General features: G+C 42.5%; 2 protein-coding genes across 3 annotated transcripts in view; one reads left to right on the forward strand and one right to left on the reverse strand.

The window, feature by feature from the left end:
* Window positions 1–21,520, reverse strand: part of LOC110509494 (calcium-binding mitochondrial carrier protein SCaMC-2) — a 45,107-nt gene extending 23,587 nt beyond the window's left edge. The window contains exon 1 of one of the 2 annotated variants that reach the window (XM_021590387.2): window positions 20,545–21,520. In XM_021590387.2, coding sequence (XP_021446062.1) covers window positions 20,545–20,901 — 357 coding nt within the window. In that variant the 5' untranslated portion in view covers window positions 20,902–21,520. The remainder of the gene's footprint in view (window positions 1–20,544) is intronic. The other variant, XM_021590388.2, reaches the window with a different exon arrangement.
* Window positions 21,521–21,854: 334 nt separating this feature from the next.
* Window positions 21,855–23,886, forward strand: LOC110509495 (nuclear apoptosis-inducing factor 1-like). The gene is made up of 3 exons (XM_036968301.1): window positions 21,855–22,452; window positions 22,684–22,731; window positions 22,994–23,886. Exons 1-3 carry the CDS (start codon window positions 22,242–22,244, stop codon window positions 23,455–23,457), a joined length of 723 nt encoding a protein of 240 aa, XP_036824196.1. The 5' UTR covers window positions 21,855–22,241; the 3' UTR covers window positions 23,458–23,886.
* The last annotated feature ends 3,371 nt before the right edge of the window (window positions 23,887–27,257 follow it).

A 27,257-nucleotide genomic window follows, 5' to 3' on the forward strand; every position in this document is an offset into this window, starting at 1 on the left:
GACTCGCCTTCAATTACCACCCTGATCAGCTTATTCTGGGCTATTTAGATAATCCCCCAAACCAGGAAGTAATAGCGTAGTCAAAATGGCATTGAATGGAGGGCTGTGGCTAGCTCTTTCATGGAGTCCTTTTCAAGCCGTTTGGACTTTCTAGCCAAAAACTTAGTCCAGGCATAAACCTTCCCTAGAACTTTATTGGCCATGCTCACACCTACCAAGCTTCCATCAAGGATACATCTCAGGTAGCGAACATAGGTTTTAGTTTTAGTCAGCACCTCACCCCCTAACTCGACTCTGATTTCAGTGGACCTACTCAATGTCGGCCTGGATCCAAAAATAATTGCCTCAGTTTTACCCAAGTGCAGAGATAGCTTATTATCTCCAAGCTAGAGGTCGGAATGGCCGATTAATTAGGGCCGATTTCAAGTTTTCATAACAATCAGAAATCTGTATTTTTGGGTGCCGATTTGCCGTTAAAAAAAAATAAAAAATAAAATGTAATACCTTTATTTAACTAGGCAAGTCAGTTAAGAACACATTGTTAATTTCAATGACGGCCTAGGAACGGTGGGTTAACTGCCTTGTTCAGGGGCAGAACGACATATTTTCAACCTTGTCAGCTCGGGGGATCAATCTCGCACCCTTACAGTTAACTAGTCCAACGAAACAACGACCTGCCTCTCTCTCGTTGCACTCCACAAGGAGACTGTCGCGCCTGTTACGCGAATGCAGTAAGCCAAGGTAAGTTGCTAGCTAGCATTAAACTTATCTTATGAAAAACAATCAATCATAATCACTAGTTAACTACACATGGTTGATGATACTACTAGATATTATCTAGCGTGTCCTGCGTTGCATATAATCTGACTGAGCATACAAGTATCTAAGTATCTGACCGAGCGGTGGTAGGCAGAAGCAGGCGTGTAAACATTCATTCAAACAGCACTTTTGTGCGTTTTGCCAGCAGCTCTTCGTTGTGTGTCAAGCATTGCGCTGTTTATGACTTCAAGCCTATCAACTCCCGAGATGAGGCTGGTGTAACCGAAGTGAAATGGCTAGCTAGTTAGCACGCGCTAATAGCGTTTCAAACGTCACTCACTGAGCCTTTTAGTAGTTGTTCCCCCTTGCTCTGCATGGGTAACGCTGCTTCGATGGTGGCTGTTGTCGTTGTGTTGCTGGTTCGAAACCAGGGAGGAGCGAGGAGAGGGACGGAAGCTATACTGTTACACTGGCAATACTAAAGTGCCTATAAGAACATCCAATAGTCAAAGGTTAATGAAATACAAATGGTAGAGAGGGGGAAATAGTCCTATAATTGCTATAATAACTACAACCTGAAACAACTTACCTGGGAATATTGAAGACTCATGTTAAAAGGAACCACCAGCTTTCTTATGTTCTCATATTCTGAGCAAGGAACTGAAACGTTAGCTTTCTTACATAGCACATATTGCACTTTTACTTTCCTCTCCAACACTTTGTTTTTGCATTATTTAAACCAAATTGAACATGTTTCATTATTTACTAGAGGCTAAATTGATTTTATTGATGTATTATATTAAGTTACAATAAGTGTTCATTCAGTATTGTTGTAATTGTCATTATTACAAAAAAAAAAAAAAAAAAATTGGTAGATTAATCGTTATTGGCCTTTTTGTTCCTCCAATAAAATCGGTATCGGTGTTGAAAAATCATAATCGGTCAACCTCTACTCCTCTAAGCTCTGTGCTAAGTATGCTCTCCAACATAGTTAACTTTTGTGAGACACCAGAAGTGTAGTCATCCGCACGAAAAGAGGGCAACAACAAGCATCTTTCATATCGTTAATATACAGTAAAAACATTAGAGGCCCAAGCAAGCTCCACTGCGAAACGCCACAACTCATTGGTTTGCCTGAGACAGTGACACATTAACCTCTACTACTTGCTCTCTTCCTGATAAATAAGACTTTACCCAGCCTAGAGGGATACTGCGTAACCCCGGTGCCTCCAGTTTGGAGATTAGGAGACTTTGGTTAACTGTATCAAAGGCCTTTTATGGGTCAATTAGTACTATTCCACAGAGATTTCCCTCATCAATCTTTTTCCTGATGATGTCAGTGAAGTAGACATGAATCAGTGGAGTATGTTTTTCTAAAAACCAACTGAAAATCATGCATTAGAATGTTTGTTGATATATTCATATATTCATTTGCTCAAGCACAACTCTCTACAGGATCTTTGATGTTACAATGAGGATAGATACAGGCCTATAATTTCCAGGGTCAGACTTTATCCCCTTCTTATACAGAGGTATAACTTTAGCTTGCTTCATGTCTCTGGGAACGATGCCATGTTCAAGAGAGAGATTAACAATATCTGTAATACAAAGGCCAATTTGCTCAGCAGAATCTGAGAAACCTTGCAGGAATATTATCCAGGCCTGTGGCTTTGGGGTATTTAAGCTCTGCTAGCTTCTTGATGCACCCATCCCGTTAGCGGGACCATTTTCGTCAAGATCCGCTGAATTGCAGAGCGCCAAATTCAAATTAAATTACTAAAAGTTTTTAATTTTCATGAAATCACAAGTGCAATATAGCAAAACACAGCTTAACTTGCTGTTAATCCACCTGGCGTGTCAGATTTCAAAAAAGCATTTAGGCGAAAGCATACCAAGCGTTTATGTAAGGACATCTCTCTCAGTAGACAAAACATTACAAACAGCTAGCAGCCAAGTAGATTGGTCACGGAAGTCAGAAAAGCAATAAAATGAATCGCTTACCTTTGATGATCTTCAGATGTTTGCACTCACAAGACTCCCAGTTACACAATAAATGTTCCTTTTGTTCCATAAAGATAATTTTTATATCCAAAATACCTCCATTTGGTTGGCACGTTATGTTCAGAGATCCACAGGCTCGAGTGGTCACGACCGGGCAGACGAAAATTCCAAACAGTATCCGTAAAGTTCGTAGAAACATGTCAAACGTTTTTTATAAATCAATCCCCAGGTTGTTTTTACAATATATAAATCGATAATATTTCAACATGACTAAAATTTCTTCAATAGGAGAGAGAAAATGTCTGCTCCACTCTGTTGCGCATGCAAAATACTGCTGGCACCCAGCCATCCAATAATGCTGTCAATCCAACATGACTTTTGCCGTGTTCAAAACAACTGAGAAATCTCAGACTTCAGTGAATTCAAGACAACTGGGAGAGGGGGAGAATGAGCTCCGACTGGGAAAATATGTTTTGAACGGTAATCCAACTCGGAATTCCAAGTCGGGAACTCGGGCCTCTTTCTAGAGCTCCGGCCTTAAGATCACTGACGTCATGATTCCACCTTGTTTTTTTCAGAGTGCATGACAAAATATGCACACAGGGACCGAAAGGCCACCTTCCTGTTCAATTGAGAACAGCACAACAGTGAGCACAGCACAACGATGAGTTCTGACTTGGCGTACAGGGAGAATACTGTAAGAACGGCCCAGGTTCTGAATTATGTTGCTGTACATTTCAAAAGTGCTGAACAAAGTTATATTGACTAAGTCCGTTTTAGCTCGCTTATTGAATGTCTTAATCCAAATTACAGATTACAGCCTCTTTTTTTGCTCATCGTTCCCTTATGCCATAGTTTGTACATCTCAATTGTCAGTAGAAACCATATTTGTTTAAGCAAGTCAGCCATATCAGCCATTTTTTTTATTTTTTAAAAAGGCAATAAATGTGGCTGAATGAACTGTTTCACTGCCAGACAAGGCTCCACTGATAGCCAGGTGTAGCAGTGGTAAGGATTCACTCCATGGTGCTGGAAAGAAAGCTCTGCTATTGGGACAGCTTTATGTAGGCCCTAACAGTTTGTGGGCACCATTTGTCACTGTTAGTGGTAGGCAGTAGGAATGACCATGTCTTCTCTTGATAAGTGCTTGAATTTTACAATTTTCCTGTCCTGCTAAGTATTCAAAATGTAACAAGTGCTTTTGGTTGTCAGGGAAAATGTATGGACTAAAAAGTACAATATTTTCTTTAGCAATGTAGTAACGTAATAGTTGTCAAAAATATAAATAGTAAAGATACTACTTAATTTGTTTTTTTGGGGTACTTTAAATTATTTTTTACACCACTGGTCACAGTGAATGTATTGTTTAGTGTTATGTAGTGTAATGGCTTTGTTGGCATTCATTAAAAATATATATTCGAGTTTGCCCCACCAGGATTTACAGGCTAAAAATCACCACTGGTCAGGAAAGAGGAAGACATCACAAAACAGCGGAGACTTGAAAAATACTAATCTCAAAACTAGACATTTTGCAGATAGAACCTTAAAGCCCAAAGTCCTTGATTACTCATTATGGGTTCTGGTCCTCTTTTTCTGTTACTCAGAGTTCTCCACACCCCTTTTTCAGAAGAATGGTAAAAACAAATAAATACAGGTGCCTTGGAGCATGTTTTAGGCCATTAAAGAAGCATGGCTGTTTTTGTCTTGTATCAATACCTCTATGGCTGGGGGTATTTTACTAAAATTACATTTTATTGATTAATAGTAAGCATTTTACTGACTGTGGGTGTCAGAAACCAGAAACATCAGTTTACTCATCCAGAGCTAAGCTTTAACAATGTTGCTAGTTATCCAAACGATAGTGTTTGTCATATTGAACTAACGCTTTGACAAATGTGTGATGAACATTAATTTATACATTTGATGTGATCAGAAAGGAGGAAGGCTATTTTAATTTAATTATTACATGTCTGTACTTTTCTTTTGAAATCTGTGCCAGATAGAACCTTAAGGCTGAACCCAGAGTTACATTTCAGAGCCGTACGTTTCTATCGGAGATCACACCCCCCCCTAACATGTTTTTACAAAGGTCTTAGGATTTTGATACTCTGCACTTTATGTACCTTTAATAGGTGCGGGCCTTAATGGGTTATGAAAGAAGAATTCACTACAAAACAGTTCTGAGATCTGGGATGTGAAAACTTTGATTCTCAACATATCTTTGAATTATGCTTTGCGCAGATAGAACCTTATAGTCCCAAGGTCTCTAAATGTCAAGGAAATAACTGTATTGACAGAATACTACTATTCTTCATCGCCACACAATAAAGTTGTAACCCCCTCATAATTACAGTCCTGAACATAGACATTAATAGTAAGGTTCCATGTCTAAATTCTGGACATTATGCTTGCATTCGGACAAAAGGCAGCATGTCCCTGCTTTGAATAAAATAATGAGTCAGAAACATGGTGCATCCCCTGTTGGACAATATAAGAAGTACCAGAAAATATTTTCATTAAGAGTCACAAGACAAGAGCCACATGTACATCATGATGAGAAAATGCTGTGAAATCCCATTGACATTCACAGAAATAAATGAGATTTAGAGACAGAATGATGTCTGTGTGTCAAGTTTCCCATCTGGGAGAATCACCACACTTCCTTCAACAATAATCCCCCATCAACCCAAATCTCATTACCGTGAAGGTTAGGCTAAGTGTCAAAACCATTAGCCATTTCCTGGGCTTAGGCTACTTTTCCATTCAATAAATGATGCACTACATGATAGGATAACCTCTATTTTTGCTTCTAGGGGCGCTCGTGAGCCAAAAGGAATCCCTGAAATTAAACAGCATTGATACACACGGCATGACGTTAAAGGCCACATATCCTACTGGGGAAAACAATGGGGTCTCGCCATTACATATAGCCTAACATGCTGAACAAACTACCCGCGTTAAATGTTATTCCATATTTTCATCCAAACCCCTCGTGGGCATTTGCGTAGCCAGGCGCTAAAATAGACGCTTGACGCACTGCAAGTCCCTCCTCTCCCATCTACCCATGTGGGTGGTTGAAAGATGAACGAGGTCCACACTCGTCCAGTTGGTGGCGGTAATGTTCCTTAAAGTTGGTAGCAAACGACCATATAAAAGTCACAGAAGAATGAACAAGGAGAGATTAATCAAAGAAAAAAACTAAAAATAAATGTATCTGAATTAATTGTTGGTGTAGAGAACACACAATTGTGACTCAATTCTACAAAGATCCAACAAAAAAATGTAACATATGCATTTCAGATAAAATAATGCATCTCCCAGGACAAATTAACTAGCAACAGCAAGCAAGCTAAATGTCCATGAATATTTCAACCGGTCCTCAAATTAATATACACTGCTCAAAAAAATAAAGGGAACACTTAAACAACACAATGTAACTCCAAGTCAATCACACTTCTGTGAAATCAAACTGTCCACTTAGGAAGCAACACTGATTGACAATAAATTTCAAATGCTGTTGTGCAAATGGAATAGACAACAGGTGGAAATTATAGGCAATTAGCAAGATACCCCCAATAAAGGAGTGGTTTTGCAGGTGGTGACCACAGACCACTTCTCAGTTCCTATGCTTCCTGGCTGATGTTTTGGTCAATTTTGAATGCTGGCGGTGCTTTCACTCTAGTGGTAGCATGAGACGGAGTCTACAACTCACACAAGTGGCTCAGGTAGTGCAGCTCATCCAGGATGGCACATCAATGCGAGCTGTGGCATGAAGGTTTGCTGTGTCTGTCAGCGTAGTGTCCAGAGCATGGAGGCGCTACCAGGAGACAGGCCAGTACATCAGGAGACGTGGAGGAGGCCGTAGGAGGGCAACAACCCAGCAGCAGGACTCGCGTGTCTGCTCAAACGGTCAGAAACAGACTCCATGAGGGTGGTATGAGGGCCCGACGTCCACAGGTGGGGGTTGTGCTTACAGCCCAACACCGTGCAAGACGTTTGGCATTTGCCAGAGAACACCAAGAATGACAAATTCGCCACTGGCGCCGTGTGCTCTTCACAGATAAAAGCAGGTTCACACTGAGCACGTGACAGACGTGACAGTCTGGAGACGACGTGGAGAACGTTCTGCTGCCTGCAACATCCTCCAGCATGACCGGTTTGGCGGTGGGTCAGTCATGGTGTGGGGTGGCATTTCTTTGGGGGGCCGCACAGCCCTCCGTGTGCTCGCCAGAGGTAGCCTGACTGCCATTAGGTACCGAGATGAGATCCTCAGACCCCTTGTGAGACCATATGCTGGTGCGGTTGGCCCTGGGTTCCTCCTAATGCAAGACAATGCTAGACCTCATGTGGCTGGAGTGTGTCAAGGAGTTCCTGCAAGAGGAAGGCATTGATGCTATGGACTGGCCCGCCCATTCCCCAGACCTGAATCCAATTGAGCACATCTGGGACATCATGTCTCGCTCCATCTTGCACCACAGACTGTCCAGGAGTTGGCGGATGCTTTAGTCCAAGTCTGGGAGGAGATCCCTCAGGAGACCATCCACCACCTCATCAGGAGCATGCCCAGGCATTGTAGGGAGGTCATACAGGCACGTGGAGGCCACACACACTACCGAGCCTCATTTTGACTTGTTTTAAGGACATTACATCAAAGTTGGATCAGCCTGTAGTGTGGTTTTCCACTTTAATTTTGAGTGTGACTCCAAATCCAGACCTCTATGGGTTGATAAATTTGATTTCCATTGATAATTTGTGATTTTGTTGTCAGCACATTCAACTATGTAAAGAAAAAAGAAGTATTTAATAAAAATATTTCATTCATTCAGATCTAGGATGTGTTATTTTAGTGTTCCCTTTATTTTTTTGAGCAGTGTAGTTGGTTCACAGTTGTTTTTGGTACTTTAACGTGCGTGTCATGAATGCGTCTGGTGGGGATAGACAAAATCAACATGCGCTCGATGGCGCACGCACGCGGGGAGCTGGTTTTGTTCATCATGTAACTTCACATAGGCCAATAATGTTCAAATGTAAATGTGAGAATTTTGTGTTCTAAAACAGGCTAATAATCCTGTTTAAAATGGTGGTAAGAACATATTTGGCTATTATTGCTATGAACCAACTTAGAAGTTATCATTGCGGCTGGATGGTCTCAGCATTCGTCTTGAGATCATGTCTTCACAACAATCTTGTTTCACTCAGTCATCCCCTAGTCACTTGAATAGAGGGTATTGGAGTTTGACCAGATAATTGTACAAGAAAATGTGCATAGAACAGTGTCTGAGTCTGCTGCAGTGGAATAATGTGGAATAATGCAGTGGAATAATGTGTACCTCAAAAGCAACAGTCAATGTAGCTGGTGGCCACACCAGATACTAAGTACTGCAGTGCATCTCTTCCTCATGGACTGCACCAGATTTGCCAGTTCTTAATGTGAGATGTTACCCCACTCTTCCACCTGCACGTTTCTGGACATTTTTGAAGGGAAAGGCTCTAGCCCTCCCCTCCGAGCCAACAGGTCCCAGTCGTGCTCAATGGGATTGAGATCTGGGTTCTTCGCTGGCCATGGCAGAACACTGACATTCCTGTCTTGCAGGAAATCACGCACAGAATGAGCAGTATGGCATTGTCATGCTGGAGGGTCATGTCAGGATGAGCCTGCAGGAAGGGTACCACATGAGGGAGGAGGATGTCTCCCCTGTAACGCACAGCGTTGAGATTGTCTGCAATGACAACAAGCTCAGTCCGATGATGCTGTGACACTCCGCCCCAGACCAAGACAGACCCTCCACCTCCAAAATCAATCCCGCTCCAGAGTACAGGCCTCGGTGTAACGCTTATTCCTTCGACGATAAATGCGAATCCGACCATCGTCCCTGGTGAGACAAAACCGCAACTCAAAAAAAAAAGCACTTTTTGCCAGTCCTGTCTGGTCCAGCGATGGTGGGTTTGTGCCCATAAGCGACGTTGCTGTCGGTGATGTCTGGTGAGGACCTGCCACTCAGCCTATTGTGGACAGTCTGAGCACTGATGGAGGGATTGTGCGTTCCTGGTGTAACTCGGACAGTTGTTGTTGCCGCCATCCTGTACCTGTCCCGAAGGTGTAATGTTCAGATGTAACGATCCTGTGCAGGTGTTGTTACACGTGGTCTGCCACTGCGAGGACGATCAGTTGTCCATCCTGTAGTGCTGTCTTGGGGGTCTCACAGTACAAACATTGCAATTTATTGCCTTGGCCACATCTGCAGGACTCATGCCTCCTTGCAGCATGCCTAAGGCACCTTCACACAGATGAGCAGGGACCCTGGGCATCTTTCTTTTTGTGTTTTTCAGAGTCAGTAGAAAGGCCTCTTTAGTGTCCTAAGTTTTCATAACTGTGAACTTATTTGCCTTCGGTCTGTAAGCTGTTAGTGTCTTAACGACCGTTCCACAGGTGCATGTTTATCAATTGTTTATGGTTCATTGAACAAGCATGGGAAACAGTGTTTAAAACCTTTACAATGAAGATTTGTGAAGTTATTTGGATTTTTACAAATTATCTTTGAAAGACAGGGTCCTAAAAAGGGACGTTTCTTTTTATAGTTTATATATCTTGCTTTCTTGTTTTTCTCTTAACAAATTAAAAGGCCAACACAAGTCTTAACTGAAATTCCTTTATTAAAATAAAATACACAAGGCCTCAAGTCCTACTTTATGCAACACAAATTAACACACCCACCCACACGTCTATTCTATTGTTTAGGAATGTTAGACCACTAGCTGTTTGAATATGTCATTTATATAATCATTGTTATTGAAAATGTATTAGTTAATTTGTTGTTATAATTAAAACAGCCTGTGGTAATTTGCTATTGGATTGGCAGAATGCCACAACTACTAACACAGCCTACAGCTGGCCTGAACATAACTTTTTTGAATGCACTTTAATTATCCAATGTCACACTTACCGATGGTAGTTTGTCTTTTAGCAGACGTTTTGGGAATCGGGCGACTGGAATCGGCATTGCGTAGTCTCACATATTCCTCGCATTCCACTGTGTGTTTCAGTTGCAGGTGATGGAAGAGGTTGGTTGTACTGCTGATTTTTGTAGCAATTGTCTTTCGACACATTTTGCACAGGACATTCGTTTGCTGAACATCAGAACTCAAACCCGAACCACTTCCATATTACTGATAAAACATTGCTGCCCTTTTTGGGGATGATTTCATCCTCACGAGAGGCTGAGCTGGCTTCCTCCCTTTCCATTTTGGTGGAACTTTTACCGCCGCTACACTTCTCCAGCGTGGTTACAACTTGTGAAAGGCTGTCTAGGGTTGTGATTGGTGGATAACCTCTGCACGTGTTGTCACGCAATTGGGACATGATTCGACATTGGGCTGACAGAGAAGAGACAGTGAGATGCTGCAATTGTAAAACATTACAACATAACAGAACCTCGATTCTTGCGATAAAGGAATTTTCCATACGGCGCCAAAACAAACTCGAATATGTCGCCCAGCCCTAATTTGAGCATAATTTTACCTTGCAAATGCGACTCACCTAACTAGATAGCCAAACAGATTGCTGTGTCATTGCTCAGTTCACAACGCTCAAAGACAAATATTTCTGGTGTGCAACCACCACAGGAAACCAGTCAATGTAGTCCCCAAATCACAGCCGGATGTGATACAGCCTGGACATACACGTCACATTCTTATTCTAAATGTTTATTTTTTATTTATTTTTAACATCTCAATTTACACTCAATACCCAATACTGACAAGGCAAAAACAGGTTCTGAAATGGCCTAGGAACAGTGGGTTAACTGCCTTGTTCAGGGGCAGAACAACAGATTTTTACCTTGTCAGCTCAGGGATTCAATCTTGCAACCTTACAGTTAACTAGTCCAACGCTCTAACCACCTGATTACATTGTACTCCACGAGGAGCCTGCCTGTTACGCGAATGCAGTAAGCCAAGGTAAGTTGCTAGCTAGCATTAAACTTATCTTATAAAAAACAATCAATCATAATCACTAGTTAAACTAGTAATATCATCAACCATGTGTAGTTATCTAGCGTGTCCTGCGTTGCATATAATCGATGCGGTGCGTATTCGTGAAAAAGGACTGTCGTTACTCCAATGTGTACCTAACCATAAACACCAATGCCTTTCTTAAAATAAATACACAGAAGTATATATTTTTAAACCTGCATATTTAGCTAAAAGAAATCCAGGTTAGCAGGCAATATTAACCAGGTGAAATTGTGTCACTTCTCTTGCGTTCATTGCACGCAGAGTCAGTGTATATGCAACAGTTTGGACCACCTAATTTGCCTGAATTTTACATAATTATGACATAACATTAAAGGTTGTGCAATGTAACAGGAATATTTAGACTATTGGATGCCACCCGTTAGATAAAATACGGAACGGTTCCGTATTTCACCGAAAGAATAAACGTCTTGTTTTCGAGATGAGAGTTTCCGGATTCGACCATATTAATGACCTAAGGCTCGCATTTCAGTGTGTTATTATGTTATAATTAAGTCTATGATTTGATAGAGCTCTCTGACCGAGCGATGGTAGGCACCAGCAGGCTGGTAAGCATTCATTCAAACAGCACTTTCGTGCGTTTTGCCAGCAGCTTGTCGCTGTGCTTCAAGCATTGCTCTGTTTATGACTTCAAGCCTATCAACTCCCGAGATTAGGCTTGTGTAACCGATGTGAAATGGCTAGCTAGTTAGCGGGGTGCACACTAATAGCGTTTCAAACGTCACTCGTTCTGAGACTTGGAGTAGTTGTTCCCCTTGCTCTGCATGGGTAATGCTGCTTCGAGGGTGGCTGTCGATGTGTTCCTGGTTCGAGTCCAGGTAGGAGCGACGAGAGGGACGGAAGCTATACTGGCAATACTAAAGTGCCTATAAGAACATCCAATAGTCAAAGGTTAATGAAATACCAATGGTAGAGAGAGAAATAGTCCTATAATTCCTATAATAACTACAGCCTAAAACTTCTTACCTGGGAATATTGAAGACTCATGTTAAAAGGAACCACCAGCTTTCATATGTTCTCATGTTCTGAGCAAGGAACTTAAACGTTAGCTTTATTACATAGCACATATTGTAATTCTACTTTCTTCTCCAACTCTTTGTTTTTGCATTATTTAAACCACATTTGAAAATGTTTCATTATTTGAGGCTAAATTGATTTTATTGATGTATTAAGTTAAAATAAGTGTTCATTCAGTATTGTTGTAATTGTCATTACTACAAATAAAACAAACAAAAAACAACAACATCCAATTAATCGGTATTGTCTTTTTTTTGGTCCTCCAATAAATCGGTATCGGCGCTGAAAATCATAAATCGGTCGACCTCTACTACAAAAGGGAAGCACAGCCGAGAGCTGCCCAGTGACACGAGCCTACCGGAGGAGCTAAACTACTTCCGCGCTCGCGTCGAGGCAAATAATACTGAAAGATGCATGAGAGCACCACCTGTACCGGGTGACTGATCACGCTCTCCAAAGCCGATGCGAGTAAGACCTATAGACAGGTCAAAATTCACAAGGCCGCAGGGCCAGACGGAGTACCAGGACATGTACTGCGAGCATGCGCTGACCAACTAGCAAGTGTCTTCACTGACATTTTCAATCTCTCCCTGTCCGAGTCTGTAATGCCAACATGTTTTAAGCAGACCACCATAGTGCCTGTGCCCAAGAACACTAAGGTAACCTGCCTAAATGACTACCGACCCGTAGAGCTCACGTCTGCAGCTATGAAGTGCTTTGCAAGGCTGGTAATGGCTCACAAAACCAACATCTCAGAAACTCTAGACCCACTCCAATGTGCATACCGCTCCAACACATCCACAGATGATGCAGGCTCTATTGCACTCCACACTGCCCTTTCCCACCTGGACAGAAGGAACACCTATGTGAGAATGATATTCATTGACTACAGCTCAGCATTCAACACCATGATGCCCTCAAAGCTCATCAATAAGCTAAGGACCCTGGGACTAAACACCTCCCTCTGCAACTGGATCCTGGACTTCCTGACGGGCCACCCCCAGGTGGTAAGGGTAGGTAATAACAATGACTGCATGGCCAGGCACGACTCCAAAACCATCAATAAATTTGCAGATGATACAACAGTGGTAGGCCTGATCACAGACAACGACGAGACAGCCTATAGGGAGGAGGTCAGAGGCCTGGCCGTGTGGTGCAAGGACGACAACCTCTCCCTCAACGTGATCAAGACAAAGGAGATGATTGTAGACTACAGGAAAAAGAGGGCAGAGCACGCCCCCATTCTCATCGACGGGGCTGCAGTGGAGCAGGTTGAGAGTTCCTTGGTGTCCACATCGCCAACAAACTAACATGGTCCAAGCACACCACGACAGTCGTGAAGCAGGCATGACAAAACCTATTCCCCCTCAGGAGACTGAAAAGATTGGTTGCATCACTGCCTGGTATGGCAACTGCTCGGCCTCTGACCGCAAGGCACTACAGAGGGTAGTGCGAACGACCCAGTACATCACTGGGGCCAATCTTCCTGCCATCTAGGACCTCTATACCAGGCAGTGTTAGAGGAAGGCCCTGAAAATGGTCAAAGACTCCAGCCACCCTAGTCATAGACTGTTCCCTCTGCTACTACACGGCAAGCGGTACCGGAGCACCAAGTTTAGGTCCAAGAGGCTTCTAAACAGCTTCTACCCCCAAGCCATAAGACTCCTGAACTTCTAGTCAAAATGGCTACCCAGACTATTCACCCCCCCCCCCCCCCTCACCAATGCCTCTCTGTTGTCATCTATGCATAGCCAATTTAATTAACTCAACCTACATGTACATGCTACCTCAACTAACCGGTGCTCCCGCACATTGACTCTGTACGGGCACCCCCCTGTATATATTGTTATTTTTTTACTGCTCCTCTTTAATTACTTGTTACTTTTCTATCTTATTCTTATCCATATTTTTTTAAACTGCACTGTCGGTTAGGGGCTCGTAAGTAAGCACTTCACTGTAAGGTCTACCTGTTGTATTCGGAACATGTGACTAATAACATTTGATTTGCCTATTGGACTTCGCTAGAATATTTTTTATTTTGTTTAACTTGTTGTCTCCTTACTGCTGTGAGAACCAGTCCTTCCTTATCCAACTATCTGTAATTATCTCCAATTTTCCCCATATTCCCTCTAGGGAAGCCCTTGTACCCTCCTGTTTATCTTCCTCTCGTATTGCCTAACCTCTGCTTCTCCTGTGAGATGGTCTCCTAGCACCTGACTTGTTTCTACCATATCAGCGCCCTTTGCCTGCCCCAGTCGCCATCCCAGCACCAGATCTGATGGATATGAGTCATGACTGGCTGTCAGTGTCAACGTCCTAGTTCTGTAACTATTACTTCATGGCCAGAAATGTGTAGGAGGACAAATCTATTTTTGGATGGCAATTTAAAATGGTATTATCTTTATCTTAAAGTAAACCCTGGCAAAGCTGACATTCTTGAAGAAATACAATTGTCTTGTGTTAGTAGCTTAGGCCTACAAACAAAAATGGATGTCAGTTTGCCATAAACCCAAATCAGCAGACAGATGCAAATGCCAAATAAAAAAAGTGAATCCTCTAACTGAAAATAAAATAAACAACCTGGGTATAATAACTTTGGTTCAAATAAGTGAATGAGGTTGGAAAATAAGAGTAGCCTAATTTAAAGAAGGGTGTTCAAAGAGCAGTGTTGTATGAAACCTTGATATTTCAGATGGTGTTACTGGCCTGTAAAATAGTGCCGACTGATGTCATACTTAAAATGTATTCCAAACAAAAAAACACTGATTTCAAAGTTTAACAAACCATACAATTCTAAGGACTACTTTTAACAATTTACACTGAACATTTTACAAAAGCATTTACTGGAAGAACTGTGCAAATGCAAAGTTCGGTAACAGAATTTTGGGGAAATGTTATATATTTTTATGGGACCACATTTTCTAAAAACTCTTGAATATCTGCTCAGAATCTAGATTCAAAGATGTCTGCTGAATGAATGGGGTGTCAGCTGACATAACACAGAGTTTGAGAAAATCTATTTTGGTTATTGAACTACAGCAAGTGAAGTGGATTTACACCAGTAACATAATTTCATCATGGGTCAATGATCTGTACTACACAGAAAAGCATTATTATGGATATGAATGTCATGCTCATTATGGTGATGTGCCCTAAATAGGTACACAAAAAGGTAGAAATATGCTGTTCTTTTAATGAGCTCCGTTAGAACAATGACAGTCTGTTCCTTGGTACAAATCTTCAGACTGCTATTTGAATGCTTATCTACACGAGAAAACCTTGACTCGTAAATTATATTAAATTGGTAGGGAGGCGGATGTGGGAAGGCTGGAGATACAGCCTTTGTACTGGAACGGAGATGGCACAGATTGGGGCTGGAACTAAGGACGTCATTTTCAGTTTATAACCTGTGGTAAACCTGTATTGTGGGAGTACTCTCTTGAATAAACTCTGCTGTCTGATTTTAAGACTGGGCTCTGTCTATCATTATAGAATAAGGGAATTACAAATCCTTATGAATTGACAGAGTGTTTATTTTTAATTGGGTATTAAAACATAGAGCTATTTAATTCCTTTAACAAGTACATTATAGTGTACTTAACGTGTGTGCTCTACTGAACTCTACTCCACTCTATTCTACAAAAACGTGTGAAACAGACGTCTATGAATGGTTCAGATTTGGTCTCGTCTAGATCGGACCAAGTCTGAACCAGTCATGGAGGTTGATGTTTGGGCCAAATGAAGTAGGGTCCAGAAATCTGTGGACATTGAAATCAAGGCTGGTCCGGACCGGATCAAAAAACAACGCTTGTGGATGTTGAAATCAAGGCCAGGGCGACTGACCTAATTTAATCTACCTTTCAACGTCCATGGACGTCCGGTGTCGGTTGGTGCTCAGTGGGTGACGATGCTGGTTACAGTAACTGAAAAGAGAGGGGGCTCATGGGTAGGTGTCTGTAAGAGCAGGGAGAGGATGTCCAGACTTTTCACATTCTTGCTTTGACCACCAGATGACTATGAAATTTCACAATTTGTCAACTTCATATTCGTCATCGTCAGCACCACCCCAACATCCATGGTTGATGTGGCACCTAGTGGCAGCCTTGGTAGTTTACTCCTGTAATTTCTCAATAATTATTTGTTTCAAGTGTTTATGTGCATGGTTTTTAAAATCAACCTTAAAAAAAATATATTGATAGCTATTCATGTTTTGAATACAGAAATGTTGGTTATCAACATTGAATTGGTTTGGATATTTGACTACTTCTCCAATCAACTAGCTAGTTGTTTTGATTTGAGAAACCAGCTTAGATCTTCCCAGATCATCTCATCGCCTGGAGCCAAGGACCATTGTGTTTTTCATGTGCATGAAAACTCTGTCCAGCAGTTGAAGCAACCATTCTGAAACAATGTACAGAAAACAGCACACATGGAGTATTTATCCTGTCTTATCCGGTGTCCTGTGTGAATTTAAGTATGCTCCCTCTAATTCTCTATTTGTCTCTCTCTCTGAGGACCTGAGCCCTAGGACCATGCCTCAGGACTACCTGGCATGATGACTCCTTGCTGTCCCCAGTCCACCTGGCCGTGCTGCTGCTCCAGTTTCAACTGTTCTGCCTGCGGCTATGGAATCCTGACCTGTTCACCGGACGTGCTACCTGTCCCAGACCTATTATTTGACCATGCAATCATTTATTAACATTTGAACATCTTGGCCATGTTCTGTTATAATCTCCACCTGGCACAGCCAGAAGAGGACTGGCCACCCCACATAGCCTGGTTCCTCTCTAGGTTTCTTCCTAGGTTTTGTCCTTTCTAGGGAGTTTTCCTAGCCACCGTGCTTCTACACCTGCATTGCTGTTTGGGGTTTTAGGCTGGGTTTCTGTACAGCACTTTGAGATATCAGCTGATGTACAAAGGGCTATATAAATACATTTGATTTTATCATCTGTAATTTGGTCTGATGAGTCCAAATTTGAGACATTTTGGTTCCAACCGCTGAGAAGGTGAAAAGATTCTCTGTATTTTAGATTCCCACCGTGAAGCATGGAGGTGGTGGTATGATGGTGCTTTTCTGGTGACACTGTCAGTGAAGTATTTAGAATTTAAGGCACACTTAATCAGCATGGCTACCACAGCATTCTGCAGTGATACACCACCCCATCTGGTTTGTGCTTAGAGGGACTATCATTTTTTTTTTTCAACAGGACAATGACCCAAAACACCTCCAAGCTATGTAAGGGCTATTTGACAAAGAAGGAGAGTGATGGAGTGCTGCATCAGATGACCTGGCCTCCACAATCCTCCGACTTCAACCAAATTGAGATGGTTTGGGACGAGTTTAACCGCAGAGTGAAGAAAAAGCAGCCACCAAGTGCTCAGCATGTGTGAGAACTCCTTCCAGACTGTTGGAAAAACATTCCAGGTGAAGCTGGTTGAGAGAATGCCAAGAGTGTGCAAAGCTGTCATCAAAGCAAAGGATGGATAATTTGAAGAATCTAAAATATATTTTGATTTGTTGAACACTTTTTTGGTTACTACATGATTCCACGTATTATTTCATAGTTTTGATGTCTCCACTATTATTCCACAATGTATAAAAAAAGTGAAAAATAAAATAAAAACCTTTGAATGAGTAGGTGTCGAAACTTTTGAATGGTACTGTTTACTCATTAAGTATGTACTGTAGTATACAGTATATGTTAGTATGGATATTCGAACACAGCTGGTTCATGTGGTTCATCAAAATTCTATCCAAATCTAAATGAAAATGCTAAACCTAAAAAGTTACTATCGCCATTGCCGACAATGTAAAAATAGCCTACATAAAGCCCACGAATAACATTAGCAGGCATAAAATATCCTGATAAAAATAAATAGACTTATTTATTGGATATGTATGGCCTGTCTGCAAAGAACTTGAAACATTGTATCAACTTGGGTCCAGCTGAAGCTTGCCCTAGCAAACTTGCAACATTGTAATTGGATAAAATATTCTGAGTTTCCCAGTCAGTGAGCTCCAGACAGACACAGCTATAGGCTATTTGGTGTCAAGGGATAAGAAGTAATCTGGTAGGCCTATTTTATGATGTTTCCACTGGATCAGAGCATGACAGTTTTCCCATTTCAAGCTGAGTGGTTATCGAAAGGGCGAGAGCTGGAAAGAGTTCCTCAATGTATTTTAAATATTGTCATTCTCAAAACAGTTTGTTTGCTGTTTAAGGTGAAGAAAACATTCCTTTGAGAAGCTAATTGTATAGCTCAAATCACTGTGCCTGCAGCTTCCACGACCCCACATCAAAGTTAGATACTACGCGAGTTAGATACTATTCATAACTTTTAAAACCATGACCAGAGAGACTGTCATAGAATGCAGCAAAGAGCTGCTGTTTTTATGACTGAGTTCATTTTGAAGTTTTCATTCAGCACTGTTAACACTTTTACGAACCATAAAACATGCTTCTCCCTATAACCAACCAACACACTGCAGCTGCAAGGAATGAGCAGCCAAACGTAGCCTATTGATAAGCCTGCGTTTTATTATTTGCGGTTCATCAATTCTATTTTAATATAAAGGAATATTTGTGCATGAGGCAAAAATAATGCAGTGCGACTTGAGTTGACATCAGGTGCAAGACGGTTCCCACTCTCTCTGGTCAGTCTTACTGGAGGACGGGAGAGAGCAGGGACTGTGAGAGACAGGCCCTCTGCTGCTCTATCCCTCCAGTCGCTGAGACTGACCATCAGAAAAATCCAGTAAAACAAAAAAGATAATTATTTGTATTTATGCTCAGCTGTGCCTCTTTAGTAACACAACTGATTTATTTACGTTTTGAAATATAATATGGTCTGAGAATAACAATATTGTCAGGTCAAGCAATTAGGCTACTGCACAAACCTCATCCCTACAGAACAGTTTTTATTAGGGTAATATTGTATAGGTGAAAAACTTTTTAAAATATGACTTAAAAAGTTATGAGTGGTAAATATTGGCTTGGTTTTTAACGACCGAAAGTGATAGAAACGGTTGCTGACTACTGCTTTACTTACGAGCTTTTGCCCAGTGTTATAGATTAGATTATTATGTAAACACTGAACAGGGAGTCAACATTAAATCAGTTAATCCTGTCACAGTGTTAATGAGCTTGCTTGAACTTATTGAGTTTCACCTTGTCCTTAAGTTATTAATCTTTAGAAAGATATAGCGCACTCGGAAAGTATTCAGACCCCTTAACTTTTTCCACATTGTCTTATTCTAAAATTGGTTAAAATTGTTTCCCCCCCTCAATCTAAACACACTATCCCATAATGAAAAAGGAAAACAGGTTTAGAAATTTTCGCTAATGTATTCAAATGGAAAACAGAAATATCACATTTACATAAGTATTCAGACCCTTTAACTCAGTACTTTGTTGAAGCACCATTGGCAGCGATTACAGCTTCAAGTCTTTTTGGGTATGACACTACAAGCTTGGCACACCTGTATTTGGGGAGTTTTTCCCATTTCTCTCTGCAGATCCTCTCAAACTCTGTCGGGTTAGATGAGGAGCGTTGCTGCAGGTCTCTCCAGAGATGGTATATCGGGTTCAAGTCTGGGCTCTGGCTGGGCCACAAAAACATTCAGAGACTTGTCTTAAAGCCACTCCTGCGTTGTCTTGGCTGTGTGCTTAGGGTCGTTGTCCTGTTTGAAGGTGAACCTTCGCTTCAGTCGGAGGTCCTGATGGCTCTGGAGCAGATTTTCATCAAGGATCTCTCTGTACTTTGCTCTGTTAATCTTTGCCTCGATCCTGACTAGTCTCCCAGTCCCTGCCAGTGAAGAACATCCCCAAAGCATTATGCTGCCACCACCATGCTTCACCGTAGGGATGGTGTCACGTCTGGAGGAAACCTGGCGATTGGCATTCAAACCAAAAAATTCAATAGTGGTTTCATCAGACCAGATAACCTTGTTTCTCATGGTCTGAGAGTCTTTAGGTGCCTTTTGGCAAACTCCAAGCGGGCTGTCATGAGCATTTACTGAGGAGTGGCTTTCGTCTAGCCACTCTACCATAAAGGCCTGATTGGTGGCGTGCTGCAGAAATGGTTGTCCTTCTGGAAAGTTCTCTCATCGCTAGAGGAACTCTAGAGCTCTGTCAGAGTGACCATTGGGTTCTTGGTCACCTCCCTGACCAAGGCCCTTTCCCCGGATTGCTTAGATTGGCCAGGAAGCCAGCTATCGGAAGAGTTTGTGGTTTCAAACTTCTTCCATTTAAGAATGGAGGCCAGTGTGTTCTTGGGGACCTTCAATGCTGCAGAAATATTTTGGTACCCATCCCCAGATCTGTGCCTCAACACAATTCTGAGCTCTACGGACAATTCCTTCGACCTCATGGCTTGAGCTATGGGACCTTATATTAGACAGGAGTGTGCCTTACCAAATAATGTCCAATCAATTGAATTTACCACAGGTGGACTCAAGGATCTCAACGATGATCAATGGAAACAGGATGCACCTGAGCTCAATTTCAAATCTCATTGCAAAATGGCCTGAATCCTTCTGTAAATAAGGTATTTATGTTTCTTATTTATAATAAACTCGCAAAAAAATCTGAACCTGTTTCGCTTTCATTATGAGGTATGTTATGTAGGTTTAAAAAAAAAGGTTAATACATTTTAAAATAAGGCTAACTAACAAACTGAATAATGTTAAGGGTCTGAATACTTTCCAAAGGCACTGTAATAAAACGACACACTTACCATAAGCTCGAGTTCTGTGCGATGAACGCCCAGTTTCTTGAGCCCAATGGACAGGTCGTTGACGCAGATGCCCCCATCACCATTCACGTCCAGGACTTGAAACAGCACTTTCAGTCTGTGGTCCTGCTCGGGTCCACCACAAAGTTCGCATAGATACGATGGTTCACAGGAGTCATCACAGGAACCTGTGTTCACCCCTGACAACGGCCAAGCCCGAGGTGGGGATGGGAAGGATGGACCCCCAGTATCCTCGACCCCGCCACCTGGGTCAGAACCCCGGTGCGCCTCATCTGCTTGGCATTGACAAAAGACCCCGCTGAGCAAGGGGGATACGAACGACCCTTGCTTGTGCATCATACGGATGGAACCAATATTATCAAACTATTACAATCGATAGCCGATATTTTACTATATCTAAATGTAATGTAAATTGGGGTAGCTTGGCAAGCTGCCAAATATGGACAAGTCTGTTTTAGCCACCACGTCACGTGCGTTCTAACTAAATTGCTCAGAAGGACTGCTAAAAGTAGTGCAGACTAAACAATAAAATGTAAACTTTGCAATGTAACTAACTATCTCATTCCACCGTTATCCAGGTTTGGCCCATAACGGTTGACTTCTTTAATTATCTGCTAACTCGGTTGGCGTACTAGCAACCGGCAAAATAGCTAGCTAGCTAACGTTAGCTATTTTAGCTACGTCTGCCAGCTGAGAAGTGATGAGGTGGATGCTGAGCCGCGTTACAATGTAACTTAGTCAATATACTGTAAATTTCAACAAGTTTTTGCTGTAATGTGCCACGAAAGTCACTTCAGTGATACCTTCTACTGGTATTGAAGATGTCCACTGCCCTTTCTTGGCTATAGCCGGTGAATTCCTCCCGTTTGACTTGGCAGTTGGATTGATAAGTGATACCACAAACCAAAAAAAGCCGGTGCCGTAAAGGACTCTTCCTGCCTACTTAGCATTTTCAACCTAGGGTTCCTGCCAGGAAATGACTAGTGGAGAGTGAATAGGGAGGGTGTTGGAATGTGCATGATGGATAGGTCCAGTAGCCAATCACCATCGTTGATGTAAATTTGCGAAACCCAGAACGAAACCGGTTAAAATGAATCCATAAATGAAAATAAACTAATCTCATGAAAAAACATCCACATTATAACACAGCCTACATTCATATTGATGCAATGTTGACATTTTGTCAATTTGATTATGTTTTTTACTACATGGAGCGAGATAATTACTTTAATTGGGATAAACAATTGGCATTTGGTTTAGCCAACCGCAGCAGGCAAAATGGGAGGAATGTAACCAACCACAGTGCTACGTTGGTTGGTTGTGCGGAGTTCTAATCACAACGAACGTAAGCGTTGTTTGTAGGAAGAAGAAGCCGATTCTGGAAGCCATTACGTTGCGCAGATCAATTGAGTAAATAGTACTATTTTACGTACAATACGCACAATTATTTAAAAGAAACAGCAATTTATGCAAATATGGCATCGAATGGCAAAAAGAGAAAAATGAATTTTTCTGAGAGAGAGGTCGAAATTACTGTGGAGGAAATTGAGAAATAAAAGCACATACTCGTTCACACTCACATAGTAAAGAATAACGCGTGGATAGAAATCCTGAAGAAGGTGAACGCTGTAACAACCTGCCCAAGAGAATTGGCGGAGGTCAAGAAGAAGTGGTCGGATATGAAGACCGAGGTGGCACAGGCGAGGGCGGCAATTGAGGATACCACTACCGACTGCACTTCGGTTCCCGTTATCCTCACTGCTATGCAGCAGCGTATTTGTAACCTCTTGGGAGAGGCGACTATCATCAGTTTACCTGCTGGAGACCCAAATGCTGAGATAACTTTACCTGTTACTATGAGCTCAGTCACCACCGTGACACTCACGGAAAGTACGTTTGTCATACGTTTCTAACCAGGCTGCAATGACTTTGGCAAGGAGTGCTAGAGCAAATTCCAGTTTTTCAAAGCTCCAATTTTCCACATTAGTAGTATAAAGATGATGACGTTATTTATTTATGTCACAATAACCATTTATTCAGGTTGCCACTCCAAATGAAAGGGAAAACATTGCTTTAATACATTGCTTAACCTATTCAAAACACAGTTTCTGATATTTGTAGGCCTTCAGACAGCTTCAGCATCATGCGAGGAGACGAAATCCCTAGATGGTAAGTCGTTTATTCGGTTTGAAGTGTCTGGTTCTGTAAATTGTTATGGAGGCAGTTGCAAGGTGAACTATACAGGATGAGCCGGCTTTTCTTACAGCCCAGCACTAACACATATGATTCAGCTAATCAAGGTCTTAATTTTAATAGTAGAATCAGAAGTGTTCGTGCTAGGCTGGAGAAAAATCTTACACAGCCTGTAGCTCTCTGGGACCAGGAGTGAAGAATCCTTTTCTAACAAGCTGTCTGTCTTTTTTTCCACCAGTCGAGACCACGTACCACACTCTGGAGGAAGGCGGCATGGTGGAGTACTGCACCACCACCGAGGCCACACCCACCGTGGTGACCGCCATGGAGTTGCATCCAGTGGTAATGCTGACTGCAATGTCTTCGACCCGACCGCCCAGCCAGGCCAAGCCCCAGGAGCTGAAGAGCCGCATTGCCCTCAACTCGGCACGGCTCCTCCAGGAACAGCGGGTCACCAATGTGCACGTGAGGCAGATCGCTCAGCATCTGGAGGGACAGAACCAATTACTTCAGATGATCCGTAGGTCCCAGGAGGCGCAGGCCTATGCCCAGGAGAGGCAGGCCCAGGCACTGGAGTGCACCCAGGCAGCCCTGCTGGCCCTGGTTCAGATGATGAGGCCGGCTCTCAAAGACCCGAGGAAGTTCCTGCAGAGCGGGACTGACAACTCCAACAACTCGGGGACTCTTGAGGGCGCGCAATAGAGGCCCAAGATCCCGTTGCCACAGCCAGCCGAGGATGAACAATAAAGTGTGTGTGTGTGAGAGAGTGTGTGTGTGTGTGTGTGTGTGTGTGTGTGTGTGTGTGTGTGTATGAAATGTGTTTGTGAGCTTGCTCATGCTTGTATGAAATATGAGAACTTTGAGAGAAAGATAACTGTAATGAGTTCCCTCAGAATGAGCATGCACAGAGGTTTAGTGTTATAGTTCTAGATAGAAATAAGTTGCTGTAAAGGTTGTAAAATGAAGTTCACATTTTCCATTATGGATTTGTATAATTGACCATAGCCATACTTACTAAAAAGAGTATATAAAATCTTCAAAAATGTATTCTTCTTAGAAGAGCTAAATTGACCCAGGCACAGTTGTTTTTATTTTTAATTTTTTTATTTAACCTTTATTTAACCAGGTAGGCAAGTTGAGAACAAGTTCTCATTTACAATTGCGACCTGGCCAAGATAAAGCAAAGCAGTTCGACACACAACGACACAGAGTTACACATGGAGTAAAACAAACATACAGTCAATAATACAGTAAAACAAGTCTATATACGATGTGAGCAAATGAGGTGAGATAAGGGAGGTAAAGGCAAAAAAAGGGCATGGTGGCAAAGAAAATACAATATAGCAAGTAAAACACTGGAATGGTAGATTTGCAGTGGAAGAATGTGCAAAGTAGAAATAAAAATAATGAGGTGCAAAGGAGGAAAATTAATTAATTAATTAAATAAATACAGTAGAGAAAGAGGTAGTTTTTGGGCTAAATTATAGGTGGGCTATGTACAGGTGCAGTAATATGTGAGCTGCTCTGACAGCTGGTGCTTAAAGCTAGTGAGGGAAATAAGTGTTTCCAGTTTCAGAGATTTTTGTAGTTTGTTCCAGTCATTGGCAGCAGAGAACTGGAAGGAGAGGCGGCCAAAGAAAGAATTGGTTTTGGGGGTGACCAGAGAGATATACCTGCTGGAGCGCGTGCTACAGGTGGGTGATGCTATGGTGACCAGCGAGCTGACATAAGGGGGGACTTTACCTAGCCGGGTCTTGTAGATGACATGAAGCGAATGGGTTTGGCGACGAGTATGAAGCGAGGGCCAGCCAACGAGAGCGTACAAGTCGCAATGGTGGGTAGTATATGGGGTTTTGGTGACAAAACGGATTGCACTGTGATAGACTGCATCCAATTTGTTGAGTAGGGTATTGGAGGCTATTTTGTAAATGACATCGCCGAAGTCGAGGATTGGTAGGAGTTTTTACAAGGGTATGTTTGGCAGCATGAGTGAAGGATGCTTTCTTGCGAAATAGGAAGCCAATTCTAGATTTAACTTTGGATTGGAGATGTTTGATGTGGGTCTGGAAGGAGAGTTTACAGTCTAACCAGACACCTAGGTATTTGTAGTTGTCCACGTATTCTAAGTCAGAGCCGTCCAGAGTAGTGATGTTGGACAGGCGGGCAGGTGCAGGCAGCGATCGGTTGAAGAGCATGCATTTAGTTTTACTTGTATTTAAGAGCAATTGGAGGCCACGGAAAGTTGTATGGCATTGAAGCTTGCCTGGAGGGTTGTTAACACAGTGTCCAAAGAAGGGCCAGAATTATACAGAATGGTGTCGTCTGCATAGAGGTGGATCAGAAACTCACCAGCAGCAAGAGCGACATCATTGATGTATACAGAGAAGAGTCTGTCCAAGAATTGAACCCTGTGGCACCCCCATAGAGATTGCCAGAGGTCCGGACAGCAGACCCTCCGATTTGACACACTGAACTCTATCAGATAAGTAGTTGGTGAACCAGGAGAGGCAATCATTTGAGAAACCAAGGCTGTCGAGTCTGCCGATGAGGATGTGGTGATTGACAGAGTCGAAAGCCTTGGCCAGATCAATGAATACGGCTGCACAGTAATGTTTCTTATCGATGGCGGTTAAGATATCGTTTAGGACCTTGAGCGTGGCTGAGGTGCACCCATGACCAGCTCTGTAACCAGATTGCATAGCAGAGAAGGTATGGTGAGATTCGAAATGGTCGGTAATCTGTTTGTTGACTTGGCTTTCGAAGACCTTAGAAAGGCAGGGTAGGATAGATATAGGTCTGTAGCAGTTTGGGTCAAGAGTGTCCCACCCTTTGAAGAGGGGGATGACCGCAGCTGTTTTCCAATCTTTGGGAATCTCAGATGACACGAAAGAGAGGTTGAACAGGCTAGTAATAGGGGTGGCAACAATTTCGGCAGATCATTTTAGAAAGTAAGGGTCTAGATTGTCTAGCCCGGCTGATTTGTAGGGGTCCAGATTTTGCAGCTCTTTCAGAACATCAGCTGACTGGATTTGGGAGAAGGAGAAATTTGGAAGGCTTGGGCGAGTTGCTGTGGGGGGTGCAGTGCTGTTGACCGGGGTAGGAGTAGCCAGGTGGAAAGCATGGCCAGCCGTAGAAAAATGCTTATTGAAATTCTCAATTATAGTGGATTTATCAGTGGTGACAGTGTTTCCTATCTTCAGTGCAGTGGACAGCTGGGAGGAGGTTTTCTTATTCTCCATGGACTTTACAGTGTCCCAGAACTTTTTTGAGTTAGTTTTGCAGGAAGCAAATTTCTGCTTGAGAAAGCTAGCCTTGGCTTTTCTAACTGCCTGTGTATAATGGTTTTCTAGCTTCCCTGAACAGCTGCATATCACGGGGGCTGTTCGATGCTAATGCAGAACGCCATAGGATGTTTTTGTGTTTGTTAAGGGCAGTCAGGTCTGGGGAGAACCAAAGGCTATATCTGTTCCTGGTTCTAAATTTCTTGAATGGGGCATGCTTATTTAAGATGGTTAGGAAGGCATTTAAAAAAGATAACTAGGCATCCTCTACTGACAGGATGAGATCAATATCCTTCCAGGATACCCCGGCCAAGTCGGTTAGAAAGGCCTGCTCGCTGAAGTGTTTCAGGGAGCGTTTGACAGTGATGAGTGGAGGTCGTTTGACCGCTGACCCATTACGGATGCAGGCAATGAGGCAGTGATCGCTGAGATCTTGGTTGAAGACAGCAGAGGTGTATTTAGAGGGCAAGTTGGTTAGGATGATATCTATGAGGGTGCCCGTGTTTAAGGCTTTGGGGAGGTACCTGGTAGGTTCATTGATAATTTGTGTGAGATTGAGGGCATCAAGTTTAGATTGTAGGATGGCTGGGGTGTTAAGCATGTTCCAGTTTAGGTCGCCTAGCAGCGCGAGCTCTGAAGATTGATGGGGGGCAATCGGTTCACATATGGTGTCCAGAGCACAGCTGGGGGCAGAGGGTGGTCTATAGCAGGCTGCAATGGTGAGAGACTTGTTTTTAGAGAGGTGGATTTTTAAAAGTAGAAGTTCAAATTGTTTGGGTACAGACCTGGATAGTAGGACAGAACTCTGCAGGCTATCTTTGCAGTAGATTGCAACTCCGCCCCCTTTGGCAGTTCTATCTTGTCTGAAAATGTTGTAGTTTGGGATGAAAATTTCAGTTTTTTTGGTGGTCTTCCTAAGCCAGGATTCAAACACAGCTAGAACATCCGGGTTGGCAGAGTGTGCTAAAGCAGTGAATGAAACAAACTTAGGGAGGAGGCTTCTAATGTTAACATGCATGAAACCAAGACTATTACAGTTACAGAAGTCATCAAAAGAGAGCGCCTGGGGAATAGGAGTGGAGCTAGGCACTGCAGGGCCTGGATTCACCTCTACATCGCCAGAGGAACAGAGGAGGAGTAGGATAAGGGTACGGCTAAAAGCAATAAGAATTGGTCGTCTAGAACGTCTGGAACAGAGGTAAGAGGAGGTTTCTGGGGCGA

This window comes from Oncorhynchus mykiss, chromosome Y (genome assembly GCF_013265735.2).
Source record: "Oncorhynchus mykiss isolate Arlee chromosome Y, USDA_OmykA_1.1, whole genome shotgun sequence".
NCBI lineage: Eukaryota > Metazoa > Chordata > Actinopteri > Salmoniformes > Salmonidae > Oncorhynchus > Oncorhynchus mykiss.